At 36.6% G+C, this 26,829-nt stretch overlaps 1 protein-coding gene across 1 annotated transcript; it reads left to right on the top strand.

Annotated features, from left to right (window-relative positions):
• Positions 1-20,401: 20,401 nt before the first annotated feature.
• On the top strand, positions 20,402-24,368 carry SPIN4 (spindlin family member 4). Its single transcript, XM_019436698.2, has one exon. It carries the CDS (start codon positions 21,066-21,068, stop codon positions 21,813-21,815), a length of 750 nt encoding a protein of 249 aa, XP_019292243.1. The 5' UTR covers positions 20,402-21,065; the 3' UTR covers positions 21,816-24,368.
• Positions 24,369-26,829: the final 2,461 nt, after the last annotated feature.

The following is a 26,829-nucleotide window of genomic DNA, read 5'->3' on the forward strand; positions in this document are numbered from 1 at the left end:
GGGTTTATCCATTTTATTATTTTTTCCAAAGAACCAGCTCTTGGTTTCATTGATCTCTTTTTTAAATATATATATATATATATATATATATATATATATATATATATATTATTTTTAAGAGAGGCAGAGACAGAGCTTGAGCAGGGGAGGGGCAGAGAGAGAGGGAGACACAGAATCCGAAGCAGGTTCCAGGTTCTGAGCTGTCAACACAGAGCCCGATGAGGGGTTGAACTCATGAACTGTGAGCTCCTGACCTGAGCTGAAGATGGACGCTCAACCAACTGAGCCACCCAGGCACCCCTCATTGATCTCTTCTACTAATATTTATTCCTTCTTCTGCTGACGTTGGGCTTCATTTCTTGTTATTACCTATCTCTCTTAGGTGTAAGGTTAGGTTGCATATTTTAGATTTTTCTTCCTTCTTTAGGTAGACTTATAGTGCTATATAATTCCCTCTTATGACCACTTCTGCTGCATCCCAAGGTATCAGTCCAATGTATTTTCTTTATCATTTTTACCATATATATTTTTAAAATTTATTCGTAAATTTCCTGATTGACCCATTCATTTTGTAGTACAATGTTCTTTTATTTCCATGTATTTGTGGCCTTGCCAAAATTTTCCTTTTGGTTGGTTTCTAGTTTTATAACACTGTGGTCTGAAAATATGCATGATATTATCTCAGTTTTCGTACTTGTTGAGGTCTGATTTGTGACCCAGTATGTAATCTATTTGGGAATGTTCCATGTGCACTTGAAAAGAATGTGTATTTTGCTCCTTTAGATGAAATGTTCTGAATATATCTGTTAAGTCCATCTGCTCCAGTGTGTCATTTGAAACCATTGTTTCCCTTTGATTTTCTGCTTAGATTATCTATCCAATGTTGTAAGTGGGGTGTTAAAGTCCCTTGCTATTATTGTATAAGTTTCTTTATGTTTGTTATTGTTTTATATATTTGGTTGCCCAACTTTGGTGCATAAATATTTACAATTGTTAGATCTGCTGGATAGAAACTTCTATTATGATTTGTGCTCTTCTTTGACATTTGTTATTGTCTTTGGTTTAAAATCTAGTTTTTCTGATATAAATGTTGCTACTCTGGCTTTTTTTGACACCCATTAGCATGATAAATTGTTCTCCATCCCCTCACTTTAAATCTGCAGGTGTCTTTAGGTCTAAACTGAGTCTCTTGTAGGAAGCATATAGATGGGTCTTGGTTTTTTCTTATCCATTTGACAACCTATATGTTTTATTGGAGCATTTAGTTCATTTACAGACTTATTATTGATAAATGTGACTTTAGTGCTGTTGTGTTATCTGTAAAGTCATTGTTTCTGTAGATTTTCTCTGTTCCCTTATAGTCTTTGTTGTTTTGGTCTTTCTCTCCCACTCAAAGAGTACCCTTTAATATTTCTTGCAGGGGAGATTTAGTGGTTATGAACTCCTTAATTTTGTTTCTCTGGAAAACTCTTTATCTGCCCTTATATTCTGAATGATATCTTTGCTCAATGGAGTATTCTAGGCTGAATATTTTACCCATTCATCACGTTGAATATATCATGCCACTTACTTCTGGCTTGCCAAGTTTCTGTGGAGAGATCTACTACCAACCTTATTTGTCTTCCCCTGTAAGATAGGGATTTCTTTTCCTTTGTTGCTTTTAGGATTTTTTCCTCAACTCTATATTTTGCAAATTTTAATATGACGGCTTGGTTTTTGCCTACTTTCAATGACTTGGATGGGAGTTCTCTGTGCCTCCTTGACTTACATGTCTATCTCCTTTCCCAGATTTAGGATGTTTTCAGCTGTAACTTCCTCAAGTAAACCTTTTGCCCACTTTTCCTTATTTCCTTCTTCTGGGACTCCTATGATGGGAATGTTATGCTTTATGAAGTTGTTGTGTTCCCTCATTATAATTTTGTGATCCAATATTTTTCTTTCCATCTTCTTTTCAGCTCAACTATTTTCCAAAATTTTATATTCTATATCAGTTATTCACTCTTTTTCTTCTTTCACACTTGTCTTTACCACCAGTTAGTTTTGCATACCGGTTACAGCATCATTTTTTTTTTTTTAATTTCAGCCTGACTAGTTTTTAGTTCTTTCATCTGCGGTAAGGGAATCCCTGGTATCTTCTATGGTTTTGTCAAGCCCAGATAGTATTCTTATGATTGTTGCTTTAAACTCTCAATCAAGTGTATTACTTTATATATATTTTCATTAGATCACAGGCCATGAGTTTTTCTTGTTCTTTTTTGGGGGATGAATTCCTCCACCTTGGCATTTTGTCTAGGTTTCTGTCTTCCTCTGTGTGTTTGGAAAGCCTGCTGTGCTTCTTTCTACTTAGAGTAATGGCTTTGTAAAGAAGCAGTCATATACTTCCCAGGGTCTAGCTCTTCAGGAAGTGTCTCTGTTTTTTGCTGTGTGCACTCTGTTGCTGTGTTTTGGCTGCTCTGTCCATTGGGTCAGTCTTCTGCAGGGTTTCTCCTTGCCTGCATTGGTAGGTGACTGGACCTTGGTCAGAGTGTGGCCAGTTTTAACTAGATGTGCTCTTGTCTGCTTGTGAAAAGTGATCTCATGCTAATTCCACCATAGCTGAAGCTTTGCAGAACTCTGTGGTCAGTAGATATGGTGCATATGGGGGTTTTGTGCTGGTGTTCTGGGGGAGGAGCCCACTGCTCTGGTTCTCAGTCACACTAGCTGGAGAAAAGCAGAGTGCAGAGAAGCGGGGCTTCCTGTAATTGTTTTAGACTGCCACTGTTCAATCTGTGCTGCTTACTGAAGTTAATTCATGTTGTGAGGTTGGTGAAATAAATTATGTCATCCCCCTCCCTCATCCCCGGAGCAGGAAGTTCACATCCACTCTGGTAAGGAAGCCCTCCCAGAAAAGCAATTTCCCCTCATGTCTCCCAGGCATCTCTCAGATCCCTGCCTTCACCCTTCCTGTGTCCAGCGATCTGCCTACCCAGCAGCTCAGTGCACCTGCGTTTTCTCCTAGGCAGGCAAGCTGAGTTTTAAAGCTCCAAACTTTTGGGATATTGCATGGCATGGCCCCGTGCTGGTCCCCTTCTGTTGGGTCTCACTGTGCTGGGGCTGGTATAGGTTTGTCCCAGAAGGGCAGTCGCACCAACATGTAGGAGCTGGGAGTCAGGAGTAAAGCACAACAACAAGCCAGTGTCCAGTGTCCAGTGTCCAGGTTAGTCCCACTTATCCGGTGTCTCTGTTCTTATGCTTAGGGGCAGGGAAGGTAATAGTGCTCACTGGTGCTTTTGCCCCCTGAGAAGCAATGCTATCTCCCCTAATGTGCTCAAAGAAGGGCGAAACACCTATCCCTTTGCATTCCAGAGGAGCCTCAGATTGCACCTATACTCCTGGGCTTCTTCCTTCCTTCTCCCTTGGAGCATTTCAGAGCTCTCAGGGCTCCACACAGCCAATGCACAGGCCTCTAAAACTCCAGTCTTTAGCCCTACTTGTAAAAACTCATGCAAATCAACCCCTCTCATTTTCACAGTCAATGGTTTTGGGTAAGTGTTTTCCATGTATGCCCTCCTGTGTGCTTCTCTCTCTTGCTCTTGCTCTCATATCTCTCCCTGACCAAGGATCCCTCATCTCCATTGTACCTGAGATCCATTTCTCTCCACATCACATCTCTGCACCTCCTACTTTCAACAATGTGACCTCTTCTGTCTCTCTCATTGTGCAGTTTGTTCTGCCAGTCCTCAGATCAATTTCTTGGGTATTGAGGATGATTTGATATTTATGTAGCAAGTTGGAGTGAACACAGAAATCTAGGGTAGTCCTAGTATTCCACCATCTTATCTCTTCCCTCCCCTTTTTATTTTTTTTTCTTTTATTTATTTGAGTCCTTTCTCTTTTCTCTTGATGACTCGGCTAGAGGTTTATGAATTTTGTTTATCTTCTCAACAAACCAGCTCCTGATTTCATTTATCTATTCTACTGTTTTCTTAGTTTATATATCATTTATTTCTATTCTAATCTTTATTATTTCCTTCCTAATGCTGGTTTGGGGTTTGGTTTGGTCTTCTTTTTCTAGCTTCTTAGGTGTAAGTTTAAGTTGTTTATTTGAGTATTTTCTTAATTCTTGAGACAGGCCTGTATTGCTATAAACTTCCCTCTTAGAACTGCTTTTGCTGAACCCCAAATGTTTCAGATGGTTGTGTTATCATTTTCATTTTTTTCCTATGTACTTTTGGATTCACTCTTTGATTTCTTGGTTAACTTATTCATTGTTTAGCAGCATGTTATTTAACCTCCATGTATTTGTGGTCTTTCTAGATATTTTTGTCTTGTGGTTGATTTCTAGTTTCATAGTGCTATGGTCAGAAAAGATGTATGTATGACTTTGGTCTTTTTGAAGTTGTTGAGAATTGATTTGTGGCTTAAAATGTGATGTCTTTTAGGGGATGTTTGGTGTGTACCTGAAAAGACTGTGTATTCTGCTGTTTTGGGGTAGAATTTTCTAAATATATCTGTTAAATTCGCCTTGTCAAATGTGTCACTCAAGGCCATTGTTTTCTTGTTAATTTTTTTTTGGTTGGAAGATCATTCCATTGATGTCAGTGGGGCATTAACATCCTCTACTATTATTGTTTTACTATCATTTAGTTTCTTTATGTTTGTTATTAACTGTTTTATGTATCTGGGTGTGCCATGTTGGGTGCTTAAATATTTTCAATTGTTATGTCTTCTTATTAGATTGTTCCCCTTATTATATAGTGTCCTTCTTTGTCTCTTATTACAATCTTTGTTTTAAAGTCTGTTTTGTCTAATATAAGTATTTCTACTCTGGCTTTCTTTTGACATCCATTTTCATGGATTTCTCCACCTTCTCACTTTCAATCTGCCCATGTTTTTAGGTCTGAAATGAGTCTTTTGCAAGCAGCATATAAATGGGTCTCATTTTTTTACACATTCAGTCACCTTTTTTTTTTATTGGAGCATCTAGTCCATTTACATTCAAAGTGACTATTGATAGATATGTATTTATTGCCATTTTATTACTTGTTTTGTGGTTGTTTCTGAAGATTTTTGATCGTTTATTGTCTTTCTCTTTTTCATGGTTTTCTCATTTTCTTTAGTGATATAATTCGATTTCCTTCTCTTTATTTGTTGCATATCTGTTAGTGGTGTTTGATTTGTGGTTACTATTAAATTTGTATTTAACATATTCTTCATATAGCACTCTATTTTAAGTTGATGGTAATTTAAGTTTGAACCCCTCTTTACTCCGTTTCTTCCTACATTTTAGATATTGGCGTTTTGTTTTACATCCTTATATTTTGTGAGTTCCTTGACTGATTTTTTTTTTCAAAAATATTCATTTTTACTGCTTTTCAGTTTCCGACTTCTATATTGCCCTTTGTCCTCTGCTTTCCACTCAAAGTGTCCCTTTAATATTTCTTTCAGGGCTAGTTTAGTGGTCGTGAATTCCTGTAGTTTTTGTTTGGGAAACTCATTATCTCTCTTGCTATACTGAATGATAACCTCGCTGGATAGAGTATTCTTGGCTGCAGATTTTTCCATTTAAGCATTTTGAATAATTATGTCACTCCCTTCACTTTTGCTAAGCTTCTGCTGAAAAATCTGCTGATAGCTTTATGGTGAATCCCCTGGAATATAAATTATTTTGTCTTGCTGTTTAATTTTTTATTGTTACATTTTGCACCTTTAATTACAATGTGTTTTGGTGTGGGGCACCTGGGTGGCTCAATTCGTTGAGCATTTGACTTCAGCTCAGGTCATGATCTCATGGTTTGTGGGTTCAAGCCCCATGTTGGACTCTGTGCTGACAGCTCAGAGCCTGGAGCCTGCTTCAGATTTTGTGTCTCCCTCTCCTCTGCCTCTCCCTAACTCATGTTCAGTCTCTCTTCATCTCAAAAATAAATAAGTTTTAAAATATGTGTCTTGGTGTGGATCTGCTTTTGTTAATTTTGTTGGGGTTTCTCTGTGCTCATGGATATGGATATATGTTCACTACTCCAGATTAGGAAAGTTTTCAGCTACTATTTCTTAACTAAAATTTCTGCCCCCTTTTCTCTATTCTTCCTGGATCCCTATGACACTTGATGGAGTAACTGAGTTGTTTAAGTCTAATCTTAGTATGCAGTATTTGTCTCTCATGTGTTTAACTTGATTGTTTGCCATTACTATTTCTTCCAGGTCACTAATATGTTCTGCTTCCTTCAGCCTACTTTATATTCCATGTTATATTTTAAAATTCATTTATTGAATTTTCCATCTCTGATATGTTACTTTAACCTCATTGTTATGGATTCTCTGTACTCCACTCTTCTCAAGTCCAATAAGTAACTTTTTGATCATTACTTTAAATTCTCTATCAGGCATACTACTTATTTCTGTTTTGCTTACATCCTCTGCAGTGACTTTTTTCATATATCACATGCATCTATGGATGGACACTTGGCTACGTCCATAACTTGCTGATTGAAAATAATGCTGCAATGAACACAGTGGTGCATATATCTTTTTGATTTAGTGTTTTTGTATTCTTTGGGTAAATTCCCTATAGTGAAATTACTGAATCATATGGTAATACTATTTTTTAGTTTTTGAGAAACCTCCATACTAACTTCTACAGTGGTTGTACTAGTTTATGTTCCTACCAACAGTTCACAAGTGTTCTTTTTCTCCAACACTTTTTGTCCTTGCCAACACTTTTTGTTTCTTATATTTTGGTTTTAACATTCTCACAGGTGTGAGGCGATATCTAATTGTGGTTTTGAACAAACACATGAAAAGCAGACCCCATGAAGCATACACCAGAGACACTCCCTGAAGATACTGTATGACCTCTTCTTCATAAAACCATTACTCTTAGGAGCAGGAAAAATAACGGGGTTTACTATCACAGAGAAGAATACAAAGACTTAGTCAAAAGGCCACGACAGAGGGATTCATACAAAATGAAAAACAAGATAATGTTGTAACCAGAGATCTAAGTGAAACTTTTATAAATAACATGTCTGATGGAGAATTTAAAGCACCATTCATAAGGATACTTGCTGGGCTTGAAAAAGGAATACATCAGAGAGGTCCTTACCCCAGAGATAAAAGAGTTAACAGTCACAAAGGAAAAATGCAATAACTGAGATGCAAAACAGGCATGATGCAATCAACACAAGGATGGAAGAAGCAGAGGAATGAATAACTATTGGAAGATAAAATAATGGAAAATAATGAAGCTGAACAACTAATGAACATGGAAATAGACATAGGGATCTCAGTGACTCTGTAAAACGTAATAATATTTGTATCAAGGGTATCCCATTAAAAGAAGAGAGAGAAAGGTGATAGAAAATTAATTTAAGAAAATAGTAGTGAAAACTTCCCAATCTGGAGTAGAAAATAGATCTCCAAATCCAGGATGCACACAGAACTCCCATCCAAATCAACAAAAGCAGCCCAACACCAAGACATATTTTAATTAAAGTTGCAAAATATACCAATAAAGGAAAAGCAGCAAGACAAAGAGTCCCTAAATTACTAGGGTCTAGGAAAGACCCATAAGGCTGGGCGCAGATATTTCAACAGAAATTTGGCAATCCAGAAGGGAGTGGCATGATATATTCAACGTGCTTTATGGAAAAAATCTGCAGCTAAGAATACTATATCCAGCAAGACTATAATTCAGAACAGGGGAGATAGTTTCCCAGACCAGCAAAAACTAAAGGAGTTTGTGACAACTAAACCAGCTCTGCAAGAAATATGAAACATTACTCTTTGAGTGCAAAGGAAAGACCAAAAGTGACAAAGACAAGAAGGGAACAGAGAAAATGTCCAGAAATAATAACAAAACAAGTCATAAAATGGCACTAAGGCACCTGGGTGGCTCAGCTGATTAAGCGTCCATCTTTTGGTTTCAGCTCAGGTCATGATCTCACGGTTTGTGAGATTAAGTCCCACATTGGGCTCCATGCTTGGGCTCTATTGGAACCTGCTTAAGATTGTTTCTCCACCCCACCCCACCCCGGCCTTCCTCTGTTCATGCTCTAAATGAATAAATAAATAAATAAATAAATAAATAAATAAATACTTTAAAAAATGCTACTAAATACATATCTATCAATAATTACTCTGAATGTAAATGGACTAAAAGCTCCAATCAAGACACATTTGGTGTCAGACTGGATACAAAACAAGACAAGTCTGTATGTTCCCACAGAAAAATTATTTTAGACCTAAAGACACCTGTATATTGAAAGTGAAGGTATGAAGAAATATTTGTCAAGCAAATAGATGTCAAAAGAAATCCAGAGTAGCAATACTTATATGAGACAAGCCACACTTTAAACCAAAGACTGCAACAAGAGATTAACAAGATCACTGTATTCTAATTGTAAATATTTATCTTTGCAACATGGAAGCAAACAAATATATAAGACAAATGACAAAGAAAAAGGAAGTCATTGGCAATAATACAATAATAGTAGGGGACTTTAACACTCTACTTACAACAATGGGCAGATCATACATGCAGAAAATTAACAAGGAAACAATGGCTTTGAATAACACATTGGATCAAATGAACTTAACAGATATATTCAGAACATTGAATCCTAAAGTATCATAATACATATTCTTTTTAAGTGCACATGGTACATTCTCCAGAATAGATCACATACGAGGTCACAAATCCAGCCTCGATACTACCAAAAGACTGAGATCATACTTTGCACATTTTCTGACCACAATGCTATGAAACTTGAAATCAACCACAAGAAAAAAACTTTGAAAGACCACACATATATGGAGGTTAAACAACATACAACTAAATGAATGGGTCAAACCATAAATCGAAGAAGAAATTTAAAAATACATGGGAAAAAATGAAAATGAAAATGCAATGGCCCAAAACCTTTGGAATGCAGCAAAAGTAGTGTTAAGAGGAAAGTATATAGCAATATAGGCCTAACCCAAGAAGCAAGAAGAATCTCACACAAACAGCCTACCTAACCTTATACCTAAAGAAGCTAGAGAAAGAACAACACAGAAAAGGACAGAAAAAGGGAAATGATAAATATTAAAGCTGAAATAAATGACATAGAAACAAACAAACAATAAAAGAACAGATCAATGAAACCAGGAGCTGGTTCTTTAAAAAACTGATAAGCTCCCAGCCAGACTCATCAAAAAGAAAATAGAAAGGACACAAATAAATAAAATCACAAATGAGAGAGGAAAAATAACAACCAACATCACAGAAATACAAACAACTATAAGAGACTATTATGAAAAGCTATATGCCAACACATTGGACAACCTGGAAGAAATTGATAAATTCCTAGAAACATACAAACTACCAAAACTGAAATAGGAAAAAATAGAAAATTTGAACAGATGAATAACCTGCAAAGAAATTGAACCAATAATCAAAAATTTCACAACGAGCAAAACTCCAAGGCCATGTGGCTTCAGAGGGAAATTCTACTAAAGCTTTAAAGATGAGTTGATACCATTCTTCTCAAACTATTCCAAAAAATAGAAAAGGAAAGAAAACTTCCAAATTAATTCTATGAGGCCATAATTACCCTGATATAAAAATCAGATAAAGATTACACTAAAAAAGAGACCTACAGGCCAATATCCCTGATAAACATGGATGCAAAAATCCTCAACAAATTATTTGCAAATGGAATCCAACAGTACATTAAAAGAATCATTCATCACGGTCAAGCGAGATTTATTCCTGGGCTGCAAGATGTTTCAAAATTTACAAATAAATCAGCACAATACTCCACATTAATAAAAGAAAGGATAAGAATCATAATATCCCTTGAGGTGCCTGGGTGGCTCAGTTGGTTGGGCTTCCAAATCTTCATTTTGGCTCACGTCATGATCCCACAGTTCATGGGATTGAGTCCCATGTCAAGCTCTGCACTGACAGTGTGGAGCCTGCTTGGGATTTTCTCTCTCTCCCTCTCTCTGCCCCTCCCCTCCTCAAGCTCTCTCTCAAAATAAAGAAACATTTTTTAAAGGAACCATATGATCCATTCAATAGAATCTGAAAAAGCATTTCAGAAAGTACATCCATTTATGATAAAACCCCTCAACAAAATAGGGTTCAAGGTAACATACCTCAACATACTAAAGGCTATATGTGAAACATAGCTAATATCATCCTGAATGGAATGAAACTGAGAGTATTTCCTCTATGGTCAGGAACAAGATAGGGATGTCCACTCTTACCACTATTTAATATAGTACTGGAAGTCCTTGCCACAACAATCAAATAACAGACATATATAAAGACATTCAAAACAGCAAGGAAGAAGTAAAACTTTCATGTTTTGCAGATGACATGATACTCTATATAGGAAACCCAAAAGACTCCACCAAAAATTGCTAGAACTGATACATTGAGTTTATAAGAGTTGCAGGATACAAATCAACATACAGAAATCTGTTGCGTTTCTACACACCAATAATGAAGCAGGATAAAGAGAAAACAAGTAATCAATAACATGTATAAATCAACCAAAACCATAAGGTACCTAGGAACAACCTCAACCAAAGAGGTTAAAGATCTGCACTCTGAAAACTATAAAAGACTGATCACTGATAAAATAAATTGAAGATGCCACAATTAAATGGAGAAACATTCCATGCTCATGGGTTGGAAGAACAAATATTGTTAAAACGTTTATATTGCCCCAATCTACACATTCAATGCAATACCTATCAAATTACTACCAGTATTTTTTCACAGAGCTAGAACAAACAACCCTAACATTTATATGAAGGAACAAAAGACCCTGGATAGCCAAAACAATCTTGAAAAGGAAAAGCAGAGCTGGAGGCAAAAGAGTTCTGGATTTAAAATTATATTACAAAGCTATTGTGATATCAAAAAAAAGTATGGTATTGGCACAAAAGTGGATATATAGATCAATGGAACAGAACAGAAAACCCATAAATGGATCCACAACCATACAGTCAATTAATCTTTGACAAAGCAGGAAACAATATCTAATGGAAAAAATATAGTCTCCTCCTCAAATGATGTTTGGATACCTGGACAGAAACATGAAAGGAATGAAACTGACAAAGTTTTTTACGCCATACACAAAGTAAATTCAAAATTGATTAAAAACCTAAATGTGATAGAGGCTAAAGTCTGGGATTGTGATGCCTCCTGCTTTGGTCTTCTTCTTCAAAATTACTTTGGCTATTCGGGGCCTTTTGTGGTTCCATATGAATTTTAGGATTGCTTGTTCTAGTTTCGAGAAGAATGCTGGTGCAATTTTGATTGGGATTGCATTGAATGTGTAGATAGCTTTGGGTAGTATTGACATTTTGACAATATTTATTCTTCCAACTCATGAGCAGGGAATGTCTTTCCATTTATTGATATCTTCTTCAATTACCTTCATAAGCTTTCTATAGTTTTCAGCATACAGATCTTTTACATCTTTGGTTAGGTTTATTCCTAGGTACTTTATGCTTCTTGGTGCAATTGTGAATGGGATCAGTTTCTTTATTTGTCTTTCTGTTGCTTCATTGTTAGTGTATAAGAATGCAATTGATTTCTGTACATTGATTTTGTATCCTGCGACTTTGCTGAATTCATGTATCAGTTCTAGCAGACTTTTGGTGGAGTCTATCGGATTTTCCATGTATAGTATCATGTCATCTGCAAAAAGTGAAAGCTTGACTTCATCTTTGCCAATTTGGATGCCTTTGATTTCCTGTTGTTGCCTGATTGCTGATGCTAGAACTTCCAACACTATGTTAAACAACAGCGGTGAGAGTGGACATGCCTGTCGTGTTCCTGATCTCAGGGAAAAAACTCTCAGTTTTTCCCCATTGAGGATGATGTTAGCTGTGGGCTTTTCATAAATGGCTTTTATGATGTTTAAGTATGTCCTTCTATCCCGACTTTCTCGAGGGTTTTTATTAAGAAAGGATGTTGAATTTTGTCAAAGGCCTTTTCTGCATCGATTGACAGGATCATATGGTTCTTATCTTTTCTTTTATTAATGTGATGTATCACGTTGATTGATTTGTGAATGTTGAACCAGCTCTGCATCCCAGGAATGAATCCCACTTGATCATGGTGAATAATTCTTTTTATATGCTGTTGAATTCGATTTGTTAGTATCTTATTGAGAATTTGTGCATCCATATTCATCAGGGATATTGGCCTGTAGTTCTCTTTTTTTTACTGGGTCTCTGTCTGGTTTAGGAATCAAAGTAATACTGGCGTCATAGAATGAGTCTGGAAGTTTTCCTTCCCTTTCTAATTCTTGGAATAGCTTGAGAAGGATAGGTATTATCTCTGCTTTAAACGTCTGGTAGAACTCCCCTGGGAAGCCATCTGGTCCTGGACTCTTATTTGTTGGGAGTTTTTTGATGACTGATTCAATTTCTTCGCTGGTTATGGGTCTGTTCAAGCTTTCTCTTTCCTCCTGATTGAGTTTTGGAAGAGTGTGGGTGTTTAGGAATTTGTCCATTTCTTCCAGGTTGTCCAATTTGATGGCATGTAATTTTTCATAGTATTCCTTGATAATTGTTTGTATCTCTGAGGGATTGGTTGTAATAATTCCATTTTCATTCATGATTCTATCGATTTGGGTCATCTCCCTTTTCTTTTTGAGAAGGCTCCTAGAGGTTTGTCAGTTTTAGCCTATACTACAAAGCTGTAATCATCAAGACAGCATGGTATTGGCACAAAAATAGACACATCGACCAATGGAATAGAATAGAAACCCCAGAACTAGACCCACAAACGTATGGCCAACTCATCTTTGACAAAACAGGAAAGAACATCCAATGGAAAAAAGGCAGTCTCTTTAACAAATGGTGCTGGGAGAACTGGACAGCAACATGCAGAAGGTTGAAACTAGACCACTTTCTCACACCATTCACAAAAAGAAACTCAAAATGGATAAAGGACCTAAATGTGAGACAGGAAACCATCAAAACCCTAGAGGAGAAAGCAGGAAAAGACCTCCCTGACCTCAGCCATAGCAATCTCTTACTCGACACATCTCCAAATGCAAGGGAATTAAAAGCAAAAATGAACTACTGGGACCTTATGAAGATAAAAAGCTTCTGGACAGCAAAGGAAACAATCAACAAAAGTAAAAAGCAACCAACGGAATGGGAAAAGATATTTGCAAATGACATATCGGGCAAAGGGCTAGTATCCAAAATCTATAAAGAGCTCACCAAACTCCACACCCGAAAAACAAATAACCCAGTGAAGAAATGGGGAGAAAACATGAATAGACACTTCTCTAAAGAAGACATCCGGATGGCCCACAGAAACATGAAAAGATGCTCAACGTCACTCCTCATCAGGGAAATACAAATCAAAACCACACTCAGATATCACCTCACGCCGGTCAGAGTGGCCAAAATGAACAAATCAGGAGACTATAGATGCTGGAGAGGATGTGGAGAAACGGGAACCCTCTTGCACTGTTGGTGGGAATGCAAATTGGTGCAGCCGCTCTGGAAAACAGTGTGGAGGTTCCTCAGAAAATTAAAAATAGACCTACCCTATGACCCAGCAATAGCACTGCTAGGAATTTCCCCAAAGGATACAGGAGTACTGATGCATAGGGGCACTTGTACCCCATTGTTTATAGCAGCACTCTCAACAATAGCCAAATTATGGAAAGAGCCTAAATGTCCATCAACTGATGAATGGATAAAGAAATTGTGGTTTATATACACAATAGAGTACTACATGGCAATGAGAAAGATCAAAATATGGCCCTTTGTAGCAACGTGGATGGAACTGGAATGTGTGATGCTAAGTGAAATAAGCCATACAGAGAAAGACAGATACCATATGTTTTCACTCTTATGTGGATCCTGAGAAACTTAACAGAAACCCATGGGGGAGGGGAAGAAAAAAAAAAGAGGTTAGAGTGGGAGAGAGCCAAAGCATAAGAGACTCTTAAAAACTGAGAACAAACTGAGGGTAGATGGGGGGTGGAAAGAGGGTAGGGTGGGTGATGGGTATTGAGGAGGGCACCTTTTGGGATGAGCACTGGGTGTTGTATGGAAACCAAGTTGACAATAAATTTCATATATTGAAAAAAAAAACCTAAATGTGAGACAGGAAATCATGAAAATCCTAGAAGAGAATACATGCAGTAACTTATCTGACATAATCCATAGCAACTTCTTACTAGATATGTTTCCTGATGCAAGGGAAACAAAAGCAAAAATAAAGTATTCAGACTTAAGATAAAAATCTCCTGCACAGCAAAGGAAATAATCAACAAAACTAAAAGGTAATCTTTGCAATGGGAGAAGGTATCTGCAAACGACATATCTGATAAAGGGTTAGTATCCAAAATATAAAGAGAATTTATCAAACTTAATACCCCAAAATGAAACAATCCAGTTTAAAATGGGCAGGAGACATGACTAAACATTTATACAAAGAAGACAGACAGATGGCCAATGGACATATGAAAAGTTGCTCAACATCACTCATCATCAGGGAAATACAAATAAAAAGTGAAATGATATGTTACTTCACACTTGTCACTATGGCAAAAATAACAACACAAGAAACAATAGGTGTTGGCTAGGATGTGGGGAAAGGGAAGCCCTCTTACATTATCGATAGGAATGTAAACTAGTGCAGCCACTGTGGAAAACAGTATGAAAGTTTGTCAAAAGGTTAAAAATAGAACTACCCTATGATCCAGCAATTGTACTACTAGGTGTTTACACAATTAATACAAAAATACTGATTCAAAGGGATACATGCACCCCGATGGTTACAGCAGCATTATCAACAATAGTCAAATTACGGAAAGAGCCCAAATGTCCATCGACTGATGAATGGATAAAGATGTGGCATACATATATACAGTGTAATATTACTCAGCCATCAAAAAGAATGAAATCTTGCCACTTGCCACAACGTGGATGGAGCTAGAGAGTATCATGTCAAGTGTTATAAACCAGTCAGAGGATAAATACCATATGATTTCACTCATATATGGAATTTTAAGAAACAAAACAATGGAACATATTGGGGAAAAAAGAGGAAAACCAAAAAACAGACTCTTGACTCTAGAGAACATATTGATGGTTACCAGAGGGAAAATAGTTGGGGGGATGGGTAAAATAGGTGACAGGAATTAAGGAGTGCTTTGTTGTGATGAGTACCAGGTGTTGCATGTATGTGTTGAATCACTAAATTCTACATTTGAAACTAATATTACACTGCATGTTAACTAAGCAGAATTTAAGTAAAAACTTCAAAAGGAAGAATATATAAAGATGGACACCCAAAAAATAAATAATCCCGCTAAAAAATGGGCAGAAGCCTTGAGCAGACATTTTTTCAAAGGATGTATTCAGATGGCAAAAAACACATGAAAAGATGCTCAATATCACTCATCGTCAGGGAAATGCAAATCAAAAGTATAATTAGATACCACCTCACACTGTCTGCAGGACCAAAATTATATATAAGAAACAATAAGTGGACAATTGATACAAAGGAACCCATTTGTACTGTGGGGGGGGGGGAATACAAACTGGTGTAGCCACAGTGGCAAAAGTGGAGGTTCCTCAAATGTTAAAATAAAATACCCTATAATCCAGTAATATCACTAATGGGCATTTACCTCAAAATTACAAAAACACTAATTCAAGGAAATACATGCATCCCTATATTTACAGAAGCATTATTTACAATATCCTAATTATGGAAGCACCCCAAATGTCCATTGATAGATGAATGGATAAATAAGATGTGGTATTTATATAGAATGGAATATTATATAGCTATATACAAGAAACCTTGCTGTTTACAATGACATAGATGGAGCTACAGTATAATGCTAAGTGAAATAATTCAGTCAGAGAAAGAAATACCATATGATTTCACTCATATGTGGAATTCATGAAACAAAACAAATGATCAAAGGAGAGAGAGAGAGAGAGATGGTGAAAGAGAGAGAGAGAAGCCAAGAAACAGACTCTTAATTATGGAGAACAAATTGATGGTTACCATAGGGGATGTGGGCAGGGGATGCATGAAATAGTTGATGGGGATTAAGGAGTGCACCTGCGATGACTATTTTGTGATGTGTGGAATCGTTGAATCACTATATTGTACACCTGAAACTGATATAACAGTGTTTATTAACTGTACTGCAAACATTTTTAAAAAATTGATCCAATCCATGGAGATTTTTATGTTGATTATTTTATTATCTATTCTAAAATTTCTGTTTGGTTCTGTTTTTATACTTTCCATTTATTTGCTGAGGTTTTCTCTTCTTGCCATTTGTTTCAAGATAAATTATAATTGCTTATTAAAGTATTTTTATAATAGCTGCTTTAAAATCTGTTTCAGGGCACCTGGGTGGCTGGGTTGGTTAAGCCTCTGACTCTTGATTTCAGCTCAGGTCATGATCTCATGATTCGTGAGTTAAAGCCCTGAGTCGGGCTCTGTGTTGATGGTGCAAAGCCTGCTTGGGATTTTTTCTCTCTTCCTCTCTCTCTGCCCTGCTCACAATCTCTCTCACTCTGTCAAAACAAATAAACTTAAGAAAAATAAAAATCTGCTTCAGAATATTTCAATGTTTGCTTTATCTCAGTTTTGACCTCTATTAATTGTCTTCTGTCATTCAAGTTGTGATTTCCCTTGATATTTTCATGATTTGTTATTTTCATTGCATTCTTGTCATTTTTGATATTATAATAGGCTCTATAGTCTATCTAAACTTTATTTTTTATCAGAGAGTCTTCCTTTTGTGATGTAGCTGGACGGTCCCGTGGGTATACTTGTCAACTTCTATTGGGATCTCCTGACACCCTCTTTGCAAAAGTGGAGTACTGACTCACACTGCCTCATTGCACATGTGTTAGATGGATTGAAGTTTAGCTCCTTGTCATATCTGCCAATACATTCATGGTGAAGTTGGGTACTGACTCATACCATCTCACTACCTCCATGTGGATGTGGATGCTATCTGACCAGTGGACCTCACTAACACCAAGGGTGTAGGAAAAGATGAGTACTATCTAGTTCCATCTTGTTCTCTTCATTAAATCTGATTGATGGTGGATAAGGATGCAATTTTAGCTCCTCATTGGCTTTCACTTAAACAAAGAGTGTGGGGAACTGGAGGGGTGACTAGCCCTGTCTTGTCCTGTACTATTCATATTCCCATTATGGTTGTGTTGATATGGGGGCAGGGTGAGAAGAAGCTATAGAATAGAGGTCACTAACACTATACCTTATACCACCAGATGACTAAGGAAGAATAACATATTATTAAATCTCACTGACACTACACTGACAAGAAAATCAGAATGCCACATCACTTGCTTCTGCTGAGTGGGAATGGAAGATCAGTTCTGTGCTCAGCATCACTTATATTAACTACTCTGACTGGGAAAACTGCCTTCTTAGGGAATCATTGCCTGCTTTTGCCAGATAGGTCATGGAAAATCATCTCTCTAGTTAGTTTTGCCAACAGTACGTTATCAGAGGAATTAGAATATAATCTGCTTCCATACATCAGTGGATGGAAGATCAATTTCCTGCAGTGGATGGAAGATAAATGTCTTGCATTTGAAGCTGTTAACTAACCTTGTTTCCCACCACAAACCACATCCCCTGTTTCTTAGTCTGGCATACTCTGTGCTCCAGCTACCAGCTTCTGACCAGTTTTGCACATATTCTATGAACACGCATCCCTATGTGCCTTTCCTTCATCTATTTTCTGTTTAGATTGAAAATGCCTCAATATTCTACCACCTTCTGAATGTCTTCCTTTTGTTTTCTTACCCTTACAAGTTATCTTTTCCAATCTCCCCAGCCATAACAATTCATTACCTCCTTTGGGTCCCTGGTGCTTAATTAGTACCTGTCATAGTATGCATTATAATCCATCTTATACAAGGGAATTAATAGCATTTATGCCTATCTCCACCACCCATCTAATTATAAATTTTCACTGTATCTCCAAAATTTATTTTCAATAATGTTTCATTTATACAGCATTTGGGCTTCCAGAAAATTACAGCATTTAAAAGACTGCTCTGAAACTGGCTATAAGCGACAAAATCCTTCCACAGTCCCTTTTGGATTTACACTCAGGTCCTGAGCAAGAGGGCTTGAGTATAAAATAAAGCAAAGGTTTAGAGGTGGGGCATGAGCGAGGTGGTTTTACAGAAAAACCTGGTAAGAAACAAGACTTTCTAGGAGATGACTAATTAGAAGACCACAAGTACTTACATAAGTTGGTTCATGTGTTAATAAATTTACTTTTATTTATTTTATTTAATCTTTACAGCTACCCTTTGAGGTGGATGTTATTATTATCTACATATTGTAAGTTGATGGTGGTTTCCCAATCATCTCCGGAGTTCTGGACACATTCACAGGGTCAGTGTTCTGGGGGTTTTGAAGGGATACACAAAGCCACTGTGAGAGATTTTGAGTCTCTAGGATTTTAGTCTGTAGAGGCTTGTGTAAGAGTATTTGTTTCATTTGGGAAGATTTCTTTGGATTGAAGTAGGGCAGCTAAAACCACTTATTTATTTATTAACAAATATTGAGTACCTAGTATGTGTAAGACACTTGAGATGCAAGATAAAAGTTCTTTCTTGAATGGTTTTGTAGTTATATATTATATCATAGTGTGAAAGGTCCACTGAATACCATAATCTTAGGCAATGATTTAACACTAGAATCATAGTTTTAGAGAAGAAAGGATATTAGAAATTGTCTTCTCAGGCTTCTCTGTGGTGTTGTGAAGGATAATTCCATTTAAGTATATATCCAAAGGGCCTGAATGAACTGTTTGCCCTCCACTTGTTTGCCCTGTGGGTGGTCTTCTCTTCCCTGTGAACTGTTCTTTTAAGCAAAAAGATCTTATCACATCTTGGTGTGGAGAATTACCTGGGGCACATTATTTGTGGAACATTATGGCATGACAATTAAACATGCCTTCTTTCTTTCAGTGTGTAGGTTGTATATATGTCTGAATATGTACATACCATTATGTCATTCTACAGAGTTTAGAAGTACCTTTTAGTATATGTAGTTTTCTTGCTTCCTTGGAATTACTTTCTTATAATGTAGTAATGGAGAGTTATCCCATTTCCAAAATCTTTGGCCTGGGAAACACTGGGAATTTGGGGATCCACAATATTCTGCCCAATGAGCTACTAAATGGTATGAGGGCTAGGTATTTCTGTCCCTACCTTGGAAGGTATGAAATGTGGAGGCAGCCAGTATTGTCTTGCATCTCTCTCCCCTGCTTTCCTACATTTCCAAATAAATTAATAGCCTTTATTTTACCTGTGATGATTTGATGTATTCTCTTCTCACCCATGTAAGGTGATGAATGATAATGAGGGAGCTAGATTTCCCTGTTTTCAATTGCCGTCTTGTAAAACAGGATACAGGGCTAAAAGTTTTACATTCACTTTTAATCCTCATAAGAGACCTGTGACTTGACGAAGATGAAATTATGGACACTTTCTTTTCTATATTCCAGATTTCCCATATGAGAATGCAGTTCTATAATCAGAAAAACAGCAAATACATACAACAACAATGCTTTCATTTCCCTCTCAACAAAATTATTTTCTCCACAATTTTACCTCATAGCCTGCTTTTTCACACATTGTTCTTATCTCATATGTGGATTTCCATGTCATTAAATATTCTTAGAAAATATGGTTTATACTAGCTCAATAAATCCATATATTAAGGTAAACTAGCTTTATTATCTATTTTGTCATAGGTCATTTAGCATAAATAATGAATCATCCGTACCAAAAAAAAAAAAAAAAGGGACAATTTAAATCACATTTTCAGACTATTTAATAAGCTTGGAAAATGCTCTTGATATAAATGGAAAAAAGTAAGCTGTAAAGGTATGAAATCTCCAAATTTTGTAAAATACAAGCATGGACTTATTAATGAGAAAGAAATGGCTAGATGGTAAGATTAAAGTTAGTTTTATCTTTTATTTCACTGAATTTCAGAAATTCTCCACAATGTCAATGCATTTCTTTAACATTCAGGAAAGGAAAAAAAAAGATCATTTAAAAAGTAATTTACTGGGGGTGATCAGGTAGAAAATATAAAAGAAAGTTGGGATCAAGATGGTGGACTGTACACAAGTTTCTTCCTTCACTGCTCTCATATTCCTTAAACTGAAAGAAAATAATTTGTATAAATTCTGTGTATGTGTGTATTAAATATTATTTTTTAAAGGCTTTGTGAGGAATTCCTGTAAGATAGGGAGCAGATTGAATGGCTGTGAAGAAGGCTGACAGGCGAAAAGCAGCCAGAAAGAAGGAGCAAGGGAGACTGCCAGTCTGGCTCCGGTTTGAGGGAAGAGGTCCGGGAGCGCGTGAGGAAATGAAGGAGAGCCTGAGACTGTGTGGGCTGAACGCGGGTGCGCGCACTGACCCACCCTGCTGCTACAGACCGAGCGGAAGGAGGAATGGCAGGGGGCGGGGCCGAAGCGCAGGCGGGCTCAGAGGGGTCGGATTCCTGAAGCAGCAAAAACCCCAGCGCCAGAGCTAGGCCAAGCAAAGCAGCGCTGCGAAGCAGAGGCCGCGGGGACTTGTCAAAGACCCACGGCTGCCTTCGCCTTTGCTGCTGCAGTCAACTCTCTTATTCCTTGCCTACCTTTCCCGTCGTCTCCTCAGTCACCGTTTCGCAGCGGCAACACCATCGATAACAGCTAAGTGGTCAATTCTGGGACTTGGGGTTGGGAATCAGGGCGGGTGCGAGGCGTGGGCAGTACAAGCCAGCCCGCCATCTCCTGCGGCAACCGCCACTGCTGCAGACACTTCTCCCGAGCGGGAAAGGAGAACGCTATCAAAAGGTTCACGCTGTATCAGTGCTCACCGTCAGAGTTAGAGCGTTTTTGTCAAGACTTGGCGAAAGACTTTTGACTGGGGAAGGGAGGACGGACTCTGAGATCACGAAAACAGATGTAATATTGAATAGTGTTGACTTTTGGTCCTCTTAATCGAACAAGTGGCAGCTTTGCTTAAGCCTCCTTAAACCCTGAGCCATGTCGCCCCCAACAGTGCCTCCGATGGGTGTAGATGGCGTGTCCGCATACCTGATGAAGAAAAGGCACACCCACAGGAAGCAGCGACGCAAGCCCACTTTCCTCACGCGTAGGAACATCGTAGGCTGCCGCATTCAACACGGTTGGAAGGAAGGCAACGAGCCGGTGGAGCAGTGGAAGGGCACAGTGCTCGAGCAGGTTTCTGTGAAGCCCACCCTCTACATCATCAAATATGATGGCAAAGATAGTGTATATGGACTAGAGCTGCACCGAGATAAGAGAGTTTTAGCGCTAGAAATCCTTCCTGAAAGAGTGCCAACTCCTCGCATTGATTCTCGTCTGGCAGATTTCCTGATTGGCAAAGCGGTGGGGCATGTGTTTGAGGGTGAGCACGGTACGAAAGATGAATGGAAAGGCATGGTCCTGGCGCGAGCTCCCGTGATGGACACTTGGTTTTACATCACCTACGAGAAAGATCCTGTCCTTTATATGTACACGCTGCTGGATGACTACAAAGATGGTGACCTGCGCATCATTCCAGATTCCAACTACTATTTCCCTACAGCAGAACGGGAGCCTGGAGAAGTGGTCGACAGCCTCGTGGGCAAGCAAGTGGAACATGCCAAAGATGATGGGTCCAAAAGAACCGGCATTTTTATCCATCAAGTGGTGGCCAAACCGTCTGTCTACTTCATCAAGTTTGATGATGATATTCACATTTATGTCTATGGCTTGGTGAAAACTCCCTAAATTCATTCTGCTCTTTACAAAAGTCGTGGAACTATTAAATGTAAAACATGTCATGTTCTTGCAGTTGTGAATTTTTGAGAAAAGTTTTGGTGTCAGAGATTCAGGAATTTATTATTACTTGTTACTGATTGTGCCTCCAAATCTTACATTGACTAGTTCCACAGTTTTGTCCCAAGTTTACATTGGTACTTTTGATATTGCCTTGTTCTGTAACTGAAGAGTTAAGTTGGGTGCTAATAGGAAATTGAAACGTATTCATGACCATTGGAACAATGAAAAACTGAAGAAAAATTAATGGTGTAACTCCACACCAGGTCCTGTCCCCCATTTCCCTCATTTTATTATCTCCCTTCTTTCTTATTCCCAGGTAACAAATGTTAAGAACATGATGTATGTATATCCTTCCACGTTTTCCCATCCACTTGCAGAAAGTTTGTTGTAGTCTTTTCTGTAAAAATGAAAAGCCTCCTCATTTTCCTGTAATTGTTTTTCACATTTGGAATATTCATGGTATCTTTTCTAATCAGTAGCTACAAATCTTTCTCTGTCCCCCTCTCCCTTTCCCCTCCTCTCCACTCCCTGTTCCCTTCTGCCTTTTTCTCTCTCTCTCCTTCCATCTAGCAGTTGCATATACAGTATATTTATGTACCAAAAAAGTATTCAACCATTCTGTTATTGATAGTCACGTAAATTATTTCCTTTCCTTTTCTCACCATAGCACTGCTGCAATACATTCTGGTGCTTTTATTTCTACTGGGTAGATTCCCAGAAATGGAATTGCTGGTAAGAGATATATTTAATTTTAAAAGATATTACAAAATTACTATACAAAATGAAAGTGCTCATTCTCCAGTATCCTCTCCATGAAAATTTGCAAATGTAGAAGGTAAAAAATTACGTAGTATTTTTTTAATTGACATACTCGAGGAGGTGTTTTGTTTTGTTGACTGTTTGAATTTTTTTCTTTTGTGATTTTCCAGTTCTTTTGCTTATTTATCTATTGAATCTTTGATCTTTTTCTTATAAGTTTATAGTAATTCTTACTATATTTCTCTATGGTACATATTAATCATGTAGCCCATTTGTATTTTTTCCATTCTATCATCGATCTTGACTTTATTGATGTTATATTTTACTGTACAGTTGTTGCCGTTGTTGTTTTTAATTTTTAGATAGACTAATATCTCCTTTTCAGCTTTTTGGCTTCTTATCTTTTTCAGATTAATGCCCCCACCCAAATCATACATATATTCACCTACATTTTTTCTAATTTTTTAATTAATTTTATTAATTTTAGGTTTAACTAAAGCATCTGGAATTTATTTTGTATGTGGTATAAGATAAAGGTCCAACTATACATTTTCTTCACATTGGATTCCTGATTATACTATGATATTTATTAAATAAACTACTCATTTTTGAGTTTGTGAGCCAGTATCCTATTGTTTAACACTAGTGGCTTGACCATAAATTTTGAACTCTGGCAAAGCAAGTTACCTCTCATTATGTTTTTTTTTTTCTTTCCCTTTTTTTTCTTTCGTATAACTTGTTCTAGACATTAATTCTTTCTATGAAAATGAAATGCATTCTTTCAAAATTCTGATCTTAGAATTGTGTTACATTTCTGCGTTTCTATTTAGAAGATTATTTTAATAATATTAATCCTTAACACTCAAGAGTTTGGGTACATAATTAAAATCTTTTGATTTTGTATTTGTAATGTTCTTCATATGGGTCTATTATATCTGATTAAACTTTCTTCCAAATATTTTTACAGATTTTGTCACATCTTGACATTTTGACTTGGGTATTTTTTCTTCCTCATTTGTAACTTCTTATTTTTGACAATACAGACAAACTACAGATAACTTTTTTAAAAAATATTTTACCTTATATTTAATCAGCTTATTAAATCCTCTAAATTACACTTTTAAAAATATGTAATATTTTCAACCTTCTGTGTAACAATCATTTCACCTGCAAATACAGATGATTTTATTTATTCAAAATAATATTGAATAATGATTATGACAGATATGCATGTCTGGTGTAATTTTCATAGAATTGTCTTTACTATTCCCTATTAACATGACATTTATTGTTGGTTATTGGTAAATTGTCATTAACCACTAAAATGTTTAAGGAGTTTCTTTATTTCATTTTTTAATTCCTGTTTCATATTAAGGGGCTTACTAAAAAGTGGCCTCTGAAGTTTATCAAATATCTTTCAGCATCCACTGATAAAATCATATGATTGTTTTTTCCTTTAATTTGTTGATTTAGTGAATTAGAGGAGTAAGTATTTGACATTGAACCAAACTTGGGTTTCTGAAATAAATCCTACTTGGTCATGTTGTAATAATTATTTGACACATTGCTGGATTTTAGTTACGAATTTTTTATTCAGAATTATTGCATTTACATTTCAAAGTGAAATTGCATTTTTTCTTTTTTACCCTGTCTTTATCAAGTTTTGTTTTTCAAATTGTGCTAACTTTAAAAATGAATTTGTGAGTCTTTTTTTGTGTTATGAAATAAACAGCCTTAGAATTAGTTTTTCTTTTTATTTAAAAAAGTTTTTATTCAAATTCCAATTGTCCTTTGAAAATTAGTTAGTACTAAACTGTAAAACAATTTAATTATGGTGCCACTTTTGAAGTTGATCCTTAATCAGCCTTCTTATCTCTCCAATGGTAATTGGCTTATTTAAACTTTCTATTAAAAAAAGAATGTATGGTTTCTATAAAATACAAAATTTAGAGTTTTCTTTATTATTAACCTTCTTGATTTTATTATTCAGATGCTTTATGTCCTTGCATATTGCATTTACATATGCATATTTCCTAAATATGTTCAATTTTGAAAACATAATAAATCAGCTGTAGTGGTGTTTTAAATTCTCTGTGTATTTTATTTATTTTGAAAAATTAAAACATAATATGGAGAGTATGTAAAATATTTGTTTACTGTTGCCCCAAATCAACAATGTCCATATTAAATAATTAAAATATTAACAATTTAGTATACTTACTTTAGATATAGATTTATATTCTTTAAAAGTCAGAACATTACATATAATATATCCCTTTCCCAGAAAATTTCCTCACTCTGCTGAGGCAAACACTAACATGAATTTGGTGTGAATCTTGTCTGTCTTATATATTTACCTCAAATATAACCAGTCATAATTGATAATAGTATTGGTTTTTGTGCTTTTCTAAATTTTGACATGAATTGGAAACTTTAAATCATGTGGAATTTATTTTGTATTTTTATTGTAGAAATAATTTTTTTTCTAGTTGGAAGATTGATTGCAACAACAAAAACAAGCAATAACACCAACCATAGAATACTTTGTTACTGCTCTAGGTATTTTTACCACTTTTGACACTCAGGAATGCTTGACCCTAGCCACAACACTAGCTATTGACTAAGAAAGACAAAATTTAAGTTCTCATGAAGACTGTATCTTGGCTATAACTGAGGCAGATATCCACCACCACCCATGACTTCAAGACCAGAACAAGGCCTTACATTTTCCCATGATAATATTATGGGGTTACCCCACATTCTGACACTCAGAGAAAGACTGGTGTTAATCTAGGCACTGTTTTAAGACTTTGGGACATAGCAGTGGACAAAAACAAAAGCCTTCTTTTCTTAACACATGATGGTTTTTTATCCTTTAAGTAGCCTTCAGTCTAGTAACAAAGATATAAGGTAGGTATAAAATAATTAAAAATGTGATAAATGTGTAAATGTTTTAGTGATAACTAAAAGGTTAGAGGGATGCATATGTTAGGTGAAAATACAAATGTATATACTTTTTAGATATATAATAATAATGCTTCTTAGTCCCTGCTTTCTTGCTAAGCCTCAAGTCCTGAACCAAACATTATACTGTTTCATGATAGAGGCTCAGCCCTGGCCTAGGACCTGAGGATAGAACAGTGAAAAATCTATACAAAGTCTATGCTGTTTTAGAGCATATATCCTAGTGGGGGAAGGAAGAGCGTCACCACCACCCTTAGGCCATGTATTATTTTACAGTGATTTGGGGATATCCCAAAGCTTGCTAATCAGAGGAAGGATTCAGCATATTTCTAACTGTTTTAGAGGTTGAGTATACAGCAGTGAGCAAAGTATGAAAGTATGTCTTAGTGAAAGGAAGATAGAAAAAAATCAATGTACTGTGTTTACCTACTATGCTTTTACCACCTAATTTTCTGTGTTCCTAGACTAGAATCAAGTTTTGGATTGTTCCATGGTAATATTATTGATATCACACTTGCTTACTTTGAGGCAGAGGGAGGCTCAGCCTTGACCAGGCAGTGAAGAAAACTGTCAGTCTCTTTCTCTTCCAACTTACATTCTGTTGGGTAGAGAGAGTCGCCCCTATTCTTTGGGCCACCAGTCTAGAATCAGGCCTTATATTGTTCCATGGTGATATTGGAAATCTCTCATATCTTGGTGCTAAATCAGAGGCAAGACTGGAAATTATTATGACACTGTTTTAGGAAGGGGAAAAAAGCAGGAACAAAGTCCTTGTTCCCATACCCCTTACAGTTTATACCATGCTGGGTGGACCCAAATTCTTACTTTTTTCTTCCTAACACACTTTATACATACATCAGGCCATGATGATTCTTTGAAAAAAAGTAAAGCAGGGTAAGTAGAGTCTTGGACATACCACCTTATTAGGTGAATAGAGAAGTTTTCTCAGAACAGATGACATTTCAGTAACACCTGAATAAAGCGAGGGTAAAAACCACAGGTGTTGATGCTTTGAGACAAAATGTGCCTGGAGGTAGCAGCCTAGTGTCTCCACTACGGGAAGTGAGGAAGGAAGAAGGAGAATGGAAGGAAATGAGATCAGAGAGGTTGCCAGGGACCAGATCCATGTACAATATTTTGGACCAAGGAACTTGGATTTCAATCTGAGGGAAATGGGAAGTTACCAGTTTTAAGCAAAAATGTGACAGTTGTCTTTATATCACTCATTGGATAATATGAT

Source organism: Panthera pardus, unplaced genomic scaffold (assembly GCF_024362965.1).
Source record: "Panthera pardus isolate Hobbes unplaced genomic scaffold, ASM2436296v1 HiC_scaffold_27, whole genome shotgun sequence".
NCBI classification, from domain to species: Eukaryota; Metazoa; Chordata; class Mammalia; order Carnivora; family Felidae; genus Panthera; species Panthera pardus.